Raw genomic sequence first — 11019 nt, forward strand, 5'->3', positions numbered from 1 at the left:
CCCAAGCGGGGCTGCCCTTTCGCGGACGCGGCCCCGCTACAGCTCAAGGTCCGCGTGGGCCAGAGGGAGGTGAGCCGCGGCGTGTGTGCCGAGCGCTACTCGCAGGAGGTCTTCGGTGAGTGCCGGAAGGGCTGCCGAGGGTCCACTGCGTCGGGGCCTGGAACGGGTCGGGCCTCAGTGTCTCCTCTGAGGCCTGAGCGGGGGGCTCGAGGGCCCTGCTTTCTGGCCGCGGTTACACAAGCTGGCCACGCCCAGGGCTGGAGTCAGTGAGGGGGATGTGAGGACCCCAGCGTTCACCCACCTTGTCCAACAACCTGAAAGAAGAGGGTCGCTGCCCTTAGTCCCCGCGCCCTCTTCCACGATCCCGGTTAGTCGCCGCCCCTCGGTGAGCGGCAGCTGCCTGGTGCTTCTTCAGGACTGTCCCGTGCAGGATGCCCTGGGAGAGGTCGGGGAGCGGGGCGTCCTGCATGGAGTTAACCCGAAGAGTGCCCCTCCTGACCCAAGAGGTATTCATGGAGCGCGCCGCCCCTGCCAGGCACTGCGGCTGTCCTGGGAGACCAAAGGCGGGCAAGACAGATGTGTCCCGTCTCCCGGGAGCTCCCCAACCTAGTTGGGGAGACCAGCAGGAGAAGGAGTCGCCACAGGTGATCCGGGCAGGCACAGGTTTGTGCAGTCGCACCTGCAGGGATGGCATGGAAGGCTTCTCGGAAGAACAGAGTCTGAGCCGAATCCTGTGGGGAGAGTGCGAGTTAGCCAGGCAGAGGCAGGGACGGAAGAGGCCGAGGCAGAAGCCAGGCAGCAGGAGAGCGAAGTAGGACTCCGTGTGGCTGGAATGTCCAGTTCTGGGTGGGATGTGAGGGCAGTGAGCTCCCAGGCCTTCTCTGGCTTTCTCCCTTGGATTTCAGGCGTGTTGGTCTTATTGATCATCACTCTGACTGGGATGATTAATACCCTGGGGCAGGTACAAAGTGGAGCTTACCTTGCCTAGTGGTTGGGGCACAAGGTCTGCACCTGTAGAGCAGTTAGAGGATGACCCGGGGGGTGTGATTTGTCTGGTGCCGCTTGTGCCTTGGGGATGAAGGAAAGACGCTCCCTCCCGAGGTTCCTGTGTGCCGTGTCTCCAGTGTGCTAGGGCTGTGCAAGCGAGTGCTATCCCGGGCCATGCGGAGTTAAGAGGAATGATGCCATGGGAACTGTGGCTGGACTGCAGGCGTCTGCCCTCTCAGGACAGTTGAAAAATTCAAACACTGTGCAGGCAAGAAAGGAAGATGGAAACGGGGCCTGGCTCAGTCTGGCTCTTTACTCTTTACAAAGTAGGTAAATGCAGGACATCTACTTTGAACTGTGTGACAGTTTCCAAATTCCAGGCCACAGCTGTCACCCTGATCTCTTAACCTCGAATTGTCCACAAGGCCTTAAGGACAAGGATTAGCCTCACCACATGTCTGTCCCATTCCTTTCCCATTATAGATGGGGGAAGGTATGGGGGGGCCAGGAGGAAGAGGTGCAGGGTGTTGTGGGCTGGCATCAGCTACTCCATTTGAGTTACCCACTATTATTCCTGCCCATTTCATGTAAAGCCACATAGAGTTTCTGGGATCTCTGCCTTTACTGTGTTATAATGAGGTGGGAAAAAAAAAAGCAAAAACAAAGCATTTCTGGGTCTGGTCCTGGGCATCTGATTTTTTGAACCTCCCCCAGTGACTGAACTGTGGCCTGATGGAAAATCACTGCTCCCAGGGATGGGTGGGTATTCTAGAACGAGATCTGGAAGGTTCTGGGATGCTTGTCTTGCCAGCAACTCTGTAGCAGGTGAAGGGGGTGTGCGCTGGCCAGAGGCTGCAGGCCCAGCTCCAAGCTTCTGGCTGCTTCCTTGGCAGTGACAAGCTTTGTGAATTAGTGCTCCACAGTGCAGAGCTCCCTCTATGCATTCCACAGAGCCTGCTTTCCAGGTGAGGAGTGCTGGGGAAGCAGAAAAGGGAGAAAGGGGAACAAGCTCAGTGAGGCAAGGCCGGCCGTGAGTTGCCAAAAGTGAGCAGAGTGATAGGAGAGGGAACCCTTGCATCAGGCACAGGTGGGGCTGCAGGGCCTGAGGCTTCCTGGAGGAGATGACAACTAAGCCAGGTAAGGAAGGGAGGCACGAGCATTCTCAGAGGCAGAGCAGGACCCAGCTCGCCAGGGCACAACACAGGCTGGGGTCACTGGGTGACAGAGGGCACACAGGAGGACGATGGGGTTCATGTGAGGCTGGAAAGACTAAGTGGCCATGCAGGGGCTTCGTTGGTACACAGTGAAGGATGTGAGAATGATTTGTCTTCCCCCAGAGAAGACCAAGCGACTCCTCTTCCTCGGGGCCCAGGCCTACCTGGACCATGTGTGGGATGAAGGCTGTGCCGTCGTTCACCTGCCAGAGTCCCCAAAGCCTGGCCCTACAGGGGCGCCGAGGGCTGCACGTGGGCAGATGCTGATTGGACCAGACGGCCGCCTGATCAGGAGCCTTGGGCAGGCCTCCGAAGCTGGTGAGTGGCACCAGCAGCCCTTCGTGGCTGTGGCACTGAGAGCAGGTGGTGGCACAGGCACTTTTCTTCATTTGCAAGCTCAGGCTTTTCCTCCCTGGGGAAGCAGGAGTCTGACCTAGAGCTTGGCCTTCTGGCTCAGAAGGCTCCTGTTATCAGGAGGTCTCACATTCAAGACTGGAAGTGATTAAACAGTTTCTAACTACTGGGCCAGAAAAGCAGCAGAGACTCCCTGGGTATCCCATCTGCTTTCGGCGTGCAGCCCCCTGGAATGGTCCCACATGGCTGGAAACACTCCACTCCCATCCCTGTGCAGTGTGGAGTGTGGGTCTCAGAGCATCACCTGTGTTGCTGGTTAGAAATGCAGTCCCCGACACTACCTCAAGGCTGGTTGGTGTGTCTGGGAGGAGCTCAGGCACCTCTTGGTTAACCAGTAAGGCAGTGGGCCACACTTTGAGACCCAGATGGGACACATGGAGTTCTGACAAGCAGCAGGGGAAGAGTGATCCTTCCAGCAGGTAGCAGAGGGACCTGGTGAGGGAAGGAGCACTGAACTTGGAGTCACCTGCAGGCATGTCTCACGTTGGATCTCGCTAGTGAAACGGGGTCCTGTGCACTGTGCCAGGCTTCTGGGTTGTCAGAAGGACCCAGTGTGGGTGAGGATGGGGTAAGCAGGTCGGAGCCCTCTGCCCTCAGGTGTGCATGGAGGCAGGTAGCCCAGCAGTCCCGGAAACTCCCGTCTCCTTGCAGGCTGACAGCATGGCGTTTCTTCCTCACAGACCCATCCGGGATAGTGTCCATCGCCTGCTCCTCATGTGTGCGAGCCGTAGATGGGAAGGCCGTCTGCAGCCAGTGTGAGCGAGCCCTGTGCGGGCGGTGTGTGCGCACCTGCTGGGGCTGTGGCTGTGTGGCCTGTACCCTGTGTGGCCTCGTGGAGTAAGTACTTCAGTCCCTGGAGCTGCTGAGGTCCTGTAACCCCAGCAAGCTGTGACGGGGGACGGGTGGGTCACCCATGTTGGGAAGGGCCCAGAGCTCCCACATGTGTGGCACCTGATGCAGTGCCATCTGGCATTGCCTAACGGGACATGGTGGCAATAGATGCTTGGCCCAACTTTAGTGGTAGTAATCCTCTCTAAGGGAAAGCTGAACCTCACGGATGACCTGCTGTGTATCCAGCTCCGGTCTCTGTCTTCAGCCGCTTCCTGTTCTGGTCTTTGAGCGCCCCCACCTCCTCCTCCTCTGGCCTTTGAGCACCCCCCTCCCGGTCCTCCTCACTGTCTGAGAAGCCCCTGGTTGGTGACACAGGTGCACACTGCAGCTTCGCCACAGTCATGCGTGCTGTTTGGTTGTAGACCCTCTCAGGCAGGAAGTGGAATGTTTGCGTAGTCTCCCATTTGTGGATGGGTTTGCTGCAGCTGGCTGGATCCCGTCCTTACTCCTAAGGTGGGGAGGGGCGTTCTCACCACAGGGGCTACTCAGCTGGTGGGTGGGAGTGGACAGTGTGGAGCCTGTTTGCCCTGCCCCTTGAGAAAGATGACCATCCGGACACATGTGGAACTGGCTCTGTAGACCCAAAGCAAGCTTAGTCCAAACAGTGTCTGAAATTGTCCATCTGAAATAGAAACCACATGTTACATCTCAAGTCCTTTGTCTCGAGCCTTTCTTCAGTCAGGGCAGAGGCCTGACTCATTGGAGATGGCGAGCCCTGGGCAGAGGGTGGGCAGCACCAGGGAGAAGTGCCGCGTGCCTGTGGTCGGCTCCCATGGCTTCAACATGGGCAGGAGTGGGGTAACGCACCCCATCCAGGTTAGGAATCATCTGCAGGGCATCCTGCCCATCCTCTGCAGGGCTCTCCAGCTGGCTGCTGGTGGCAGGGAAGGGGCTGTCTTCCCGGCTCACCCACAGTACTATTGGCAAACTCTGCAACACCGGGTGGCAAGCAGTTCTGGCTGCCTTGTTGACTCCATGGTCCTATCGTGTTTGGGGTAGCCATTGCCGGTCTTGTTTCCTCGCAACGTCTCTCTTCATCACTTTCTCCCTGTGTTTTGCTGGTTTCTGTCACCTTTACCCTTAGAGCTTTTTTTTTTTTCTGAGACAGAGTCTCGCTCTGTCATCTAGGCTGGAGTGCAGTGGCGTGATCTTGATTCACTGCAACCTCTGCCTCCTGTGTTCAAGCAATTTTCCTGTCTCAGCCTCCCAAGTAGCTAGGATTACAGGTGTGCACCAGCACGCCCGGCTAATTTTTGTATTCTTAGTAGAGATGGGGTTTCACCATGTTGGCCAGGCTGGTCTCAAACTCCTGACCTCAGGTGATCCTCCGGCCTCGGCCTCCCAAGGTGCTGAGGTTACAGGCGTGAGCCACCATGCCCGGCCCTACCCTTAGTCTTGATACATCAGAAGAAAGCACTGTTTGATGTGCTTCAGTGTAGACCACTGTGGTTCGGTGAATTCTGGCAGGTCATCTGGAGGTTTCTTTGGAGAGCTTCTACTGGAAACCCAGGTTGGGCTCCATGTAAATTGGTTGGCAGTGGGAATCAGCTAGGGCTGCTGTACCTGAGTTCGCAGACCAGGTGGCTTAGACAGCAGGGAGGTACTGCCACACGACTTTGGAGACCAGAAGTCTGAGAGGAAGGTGCTGGCAGGGCTGGTTCCTTCTGGGGCTGTGATGGGAAACCTGTCCTGAACTCTCCTGGCGTCTACTATTATCTTTGGTGTTCCCTGTAGACAGCTGCCCGCTCCCTGTAGCTTCATGTCTTCCTTCTCTGTGTCCTTCTCTTCACGTGGTAGTCTTTTTAGGATGCTGGTCGTGTTGCCTTAGGGCCCCTACATCAGTGCCGTCATCTAGACTGATTCTGCCGGCAGTCATCCTGTCTCCAGATAAGGTCATGTCCTGAAGCATTCTGGGTTAGGACTTTGACGTTTGAATGGTGGGGACTGGTGGACACAATTCAGCCCCTGACAGCAGCTTTTCTCTCCCCTCCCTGACGCTGTCGCAGCTGCAGTGACATGTACGAGAAAGTGCTGTGCACCAGCTGCGCCATGTTCGAGACCTGAGGCTGGCTCAAGCCGGCTGTCTTCACGGAGAGCCACGCCGTGCATGGCAGCCTTCCCTGGACAAGCGCTCGGTGTTCATACTGAACTGTGGGGTCAGTGGGAAGGCCTTTTACATGTTCTATTTTGTATCCTAATGACAGAATGAATAAACCTCTTTATATTTGCACAAGAGGACTCTTGTCTGTCAGCACTTCTGAGGGTGGGGTTTGTGACCCTCCACCTGGGATGGCCAAAGGAACAGTCAGTGGGCGGGGCCTGCTGCACCTGTTGTCTACCCACCAGCTCCGAGAGACCCCACTGTGCATTGTGTGAGGCCCCTCACTCGCCTCCTGCTACAGATGGGAAATCTCAGCCCAGAGCACGCTCCTCCCCAGCTTGCCCAGCTGGTAATGGGGAGAAAGGACCCAGGTCTGGCTCCAGGGTACACAACCAGTGTACTAGACCCTCGTGGAGAGAGGTGATACTCGCACACCATCCCCAGATGCCACTGTCATGCACACCTGATCCATCACATCTTGGTGTCTAGTTTACTTTTTTGGTGCCTGTGTGGTCAGACCCTGTGTGATTGATAGGCCCCTGCCCTCTGGGAGCTTTGCTCTAGCAGGGAGATGGCCGTAGCAGTGCTCCCCCTGCAGTCAGTGTAGCTTGTGTGGGGCCTTGAAGGAAGAGGAGTTGACAGGAGAGGAGGCGGGGTGCCCTGGAGGACAGAAGAGGGCTTGAGTGCTGGTCCCCACACAGGTCCACTGAGGCGGGTCCCAGCCCCTCCAGGGATGAATGAGCAGTGGAGCCACAGCCCCTCGGAGAAGCTCTGGACTAAAGGTTGGTTGGGGCAAAGGGTGGGTGGGAGCGTGTGCCGGGGATAGTTAAGAAGAGCCTTCGCTGTTCCTGGGAAGCTGTTGGAGGAGCAGATGATGCTGATTCTTAGAGAAAAGTCAGTGGTCCCCAGGTGGTGGGTTGGAGCCAGGCCCAGAGTGGGATTTGCTGCCCTGGGGCCAAGGATATACCACTCCCATGTCACGGGTAGAGGGGACCCTCAGAGAGGTGGTCAGCATGGTAAAATTCCAGGGGGCAACTTAGAAGGGGATTACAGAGGACTGGCTGGGGGCTTCCTGCACTGAGGACGACGGCCTTGACCGTCTGCCGCGAGCACCAGCAGCAAGTGGCCACAGTCAGCCATGTGCTGACTCCTTCCAGGTGTCCACAACAGACTGCCACCCAAGCCCTCATTTCTGTTACGCCTGTCGCTGCCCCCTCGGGCCTGTCGGCTTCTCCCTTCATATCCTCTGGCTGCATCCCTGCCCCACAGGACCACACTGCTCCAGCCAGCCTGCCTCCCTCCCCTGTGGGGTCACTACATAGCACCCTCCAGGCTCCCTGCTTCTGCCCTGCATGTGGCAGTCTGTCCTTATACAGCAGCCAGACCTGTCACTGCCCTGTCCCAACACTCCAGTGGCTAAACATGTCTTTAAAAGTAAAAGCCTGTGGCCCCACAGCCTCTGGCTTCACCCCTTCTCCCCGTCCCAAGGCTTGCTCTGCCCCAGCCCGGCCTTCCTGCTGTTCTGAGAATGCTCAGCATGTTTCTCCTGTACCCTCTTCACTCCCTCTGGCTGGGGAGCTCTTCCTCTGGAACGCCATAGGGCTCCCCCGGATTCAGCTCAGAGAAGCATCCCAGTGCTCTAATGTGTAGGACAACCCCTCCATCACTCTCCGTCCCTACCTAACTTTACTACTGGATGTAATGCATATTTAAGCAAATATGCGAATGTACTTATTCTCTCTACTAACTGAGGTGTCGCTTCCATGAGGGATGGGACTTTGCCTAGAGCAGTACCTGGCATATATGTTTGTAAATATTTCTTGGTCTTCCAGCTGTGGTGGAGCAATAAAACTGGCCCATAGACGACCAGATGTAGATACAGATACAGATCTGTAGACAGCAGACAGCAGCCAGTGCAGGATAGCAGTGCCTGAGAGAGGGAACAAACGCCAGGAGCCCAGGGCAGCTGGAACACTGGAGTAGAAATTGCCTCAGTGTTGTTCCCCACAAGGCTCCTGCTGAGGACTGATGGCTCCTGTGTGTTGGGAAACTACCTGAGGCTGGGGAAAGAGCCATTGGAAGAAAGCAGGAAGCAAGTCACATTCCCAGCACTAAGTGTGGAGAAACATCATTCATGGAGAACAGGGTAGAGGACTCAAAAGGATATTGATGCCATATTCAGGCTAGATTAGCCCTAGACTAGAGACTGCTCTGTGCCTTCCTAACAACTTTAAGTCAAGCCTCAAAAAGACCAAACGGTTGCAAGTACTTTAATAGAATCCACAACAAAACTCAAAAGTAGGGGGGAAACATTTTGTTTTTTTTTAGAACAAACATGAGGCCGGGTGTCAATAACTCATGCCTGTAATCCAAGCACTGTGGGAGGCTGAGGCGGGTGGATCACTTGAGGCTAGGAGTTTGAGAACAGCCTGGCCAACATGGCAAAACCCCATCTCCAAAAATACAAAAATAAGCCAGGCATGGTGGCATGTGCCTGTAATCCCAGCTACTTGGGAGGCTGAGGCAGGAGGATCACTTGAACCCAGGAGGTGGAGGTTACAGTAAGCCAAGATCTCACCACTGCACTCTAGCCTGGGCAACAGAGCGAGACTCCATCTCAAAAAAGAGAAAAAAAAAACAAACCTGCAAAGAAGCAGGAACTACACCACACAATGAGAAGAAAAGTTAGTCTGTAGAAACAGACCCAGAAATGGCACCGGGTGGTAGAATAATTCTGTCTACTAAGTAGACAAGGACATCAGAATGGCCATTATTAAGAAGGATAGAGGAAAACAGGAGCATGTTAAGAAAAGGAATGAAAGACATAAAAATGGCCCAAACAATTTCCAGAGACAAAAATACAACGTCTGAGATGGAAAATACACTGATGAGATTAAAACCAAAATAGACATTGCAGAACAAAAGATTAGTGGACTTGAAGCCATAGCAATATAAACGATCCAAAAGGGAACAGAAAAAACATGGGGAAAATGGCAGAGCCCCTCTGAGTTGTGGGACAAGTTCCGGCAGCCCACTGTGCCTGTAACTGGAGACCCTGGACAAGGGGCATAGCAGGGTGGAGACAACTTTTGGAAAAAATAATGGTAGGCTGGGCGTGTAATCTTAGTCAGCACTGTGGGAGGCTGATGCTGGCGGATCACCTGAGGTCAGGAGTTGGAGACCAGCCTGGCCAACATGGTGAAATGCCGTCTCTACTAAAAATACAAAAATTAGCCAGGTGTGGTGGCAGTTGCCTATAATCCCAGCTACTTGGGAGGCTAAGACAGGAGAATCACTTGAACCTGGGAGGCAGAGGTTGCAGTGAGCTGAGATCGCGCCACTGCACTCCAGCCTGGTCGATAAGAGCGAAACTCCATCTCTAGATAAATATAATTAAAATAATGACTGTAAAATTTTCTAATTTGGTGGAAACATAAAGCCACAGATCCAGGAAGCTCAATAAACCCCAATAGAAACATGGAGAAAATTACATGAAGCACATCATGAAATTCCTCCAAACCAGTGAAAAATAAAAATCTTAAAAGCAGCCAGAGAAAAAAGGCACTTTGTGTTTACAGGAACAAAGAATGGCAGCGAGACTTCTCACTAGAAACTGCAAGCAGACAGTGAACAACACCTGTGGGTTGGGCAAATAACTTGAGTAAACTTATTTATTTATTTACTTACTTACTTATTGAGACAGAGTTTCCCTCTTGTTGCCCAGGCTGGAGTGCGGTGGCGCGATCTTGCCTCACCACAACTTCCACCTCCCGGGTTCAAGCAATTCTTCTGCCTCAGCCTCCCGAATAGCTGGGATTTCAGGCGTGCGCCACCACACCTAGCTAATTTTGTATTTTTAGTGAAGACGGGGTTTCTCTATGTTGGTCAGGCTGGTCTCAAACTCCTGACCTCAGGTGATCTGCCTGCCTCAGCCTCCCAAAGTGCTGAGATTACAGGCATGAGCCACCGTGCCTGGCTTGAATAAACAGTTATCCAAATTTAGTTTTGTAAGAAAAGAATGTCAACCTGGAATTCTATACCCAGTGAAAATATCTTTCAAAAGTGAAGGTGAAATAAAGACTTTTCAGACATACAAAGCTGAAAGAATTACAAAAATTATCAAAAGAAGCTTTTCTGGCAGAAGGAAAATGACACCAGATGGAAAGTGCATATACACAAAGATATGACAAGCACCTGAAATGGTCACTGTGTGGGAGGACACAAAAGGCAGGGTTTTTTCTGATTTTTAAAAGTGCCTGTAGTCCCAGTTACTCAGGAGATTAAGCTGGGAGAATCACTTGATAGGGGTTCAAGGCCAGCCTGGGCAACATGGCAAGACCCTGTCTTTAAATATGTATATATATAATCTATTTAAAAGACAATTGCCTAGGCCAGCTGCAGTGACTCACACCTGTAATCCCAACACTTTGGGAGACTGAGGCAGGCAAATCACCTAAGGTCAGGAGTTCAAGACCAGCCTGGCCAATATGGCAAAAACCCCATCTCTACTAAAAATACAAAAATTAACCAGGTGTGGTGGCGCACACCTATAATCCCAGCTACTGAGGAGGCTGAGGCAGGAGAATCACTCGAACCCAGGAGGCGGGGGTTGCAGTGAGCCGAGATCTCGCCATTGCACTCTAGCCTGGGCAACAGAGCAAGACTGTGTCAATTTTTAAAAAGGCCAGGCATGATGGCTCACGCCTGTAATCCCAACACTTTGGGAGGCTGATGCTGGCAGCTCACCTGAGGTCAGGAGTTTGAGACCAGCCTGACCAACATGGAAAACCCTGTCTCTACTAAAAATATATATAAAAAAAAAAATTAGCTGGGCGTGGTGGTGGGCGCCTGTAATCCCAGCAACTCAGGAGGCTGAGGCAGGAGAATCGCTTGAACCTAGGAGGCAGAGGTTGCAGTGAGCCTAGATCACGCCATTGCACTCCTGCCTGGGTGACAGAACGAGACTGTCTCAAAGAAAAAAATAAAATAAAATTGTCTCTACAGATGCTCCTCAGCTTACAATGGGTTACATCCAGATAAACCCATCACAAGTTGGAAATATTGTTAAGGAACATACTGAATGTGTATCGCTTTTGTAACATCATAAAGTTGAAAAATTGTAAGTTGAACCATTGTAAGTCAGGGACCATCTGTACATAGAGAACTCCTAACACGGAACAATTAAAAAAAATTCAAAAATGGGCGAAGGACTTGAGTAAACATTTGTCCAAAGAATATGTAAAAACAGCACGCACATGAAAAGATGCTCAACGTCACTGATTATGAGGGAAATGCAAATCAAAACCACAATGAGATACCACCTCACACCCATCAGGATAGCTATTATTTGAAAACAAAACAAGTGTTGGGGAGGATATGGAGAAATTGGAACGTTTGTGCACTGCTGGTGGG

The 11019-nt window shown here is 52.9% G+C and overlaps 1 protein-coding gene across 1 annotated transcript in view; it reads left to right on the top strand.

Moving 5' to 3' along the window:
• Positions 1-5741, top strand: part of SIVA1 (SIVA1, apoptosis-inducing factor) — a 7229-nt gene extending 1488 nt beyond the window's left edge. Inside the window, exons 2-5 of the mRNA XM_011982917.1 lie at positions 7-115; positions 2325-2519; positions 3296-3452; positions 5513-5741. Of these exons, the coding sequence (XP_011838307.1) occupies positions 7-115; positions 2325-2519; positions 3296-3452; positions 5513-5570 (519 nt within the window). The 3' untranslated portion in view covers positions 5571-5741. The remainder of the gene's footprint in view (positions 1-6; positions 116-2324; positions 2520-3295; positions 3453-5512) is intronic.
• The last annotated feature ends 5278 nt before the right edge of the window (positions 5742-11019 follow it).

Source organism: Mandrillus leucophaeus, unplaced genomic scaffold (assembly GCF_000951045.1).
Source record: "Mandrillus leucophaeus isolate KB7577 unplaced genomic scaffold, Mleu.le_1.0 Scaffold244, whole genome shotgun sequence".
NCBI classification, from domain to species: Eukaryota; Metazoa; Chordata; class Mammalia; order Primates; family Cercopithecidae; genus Mandrillus; species Mandrillus leucophaeus.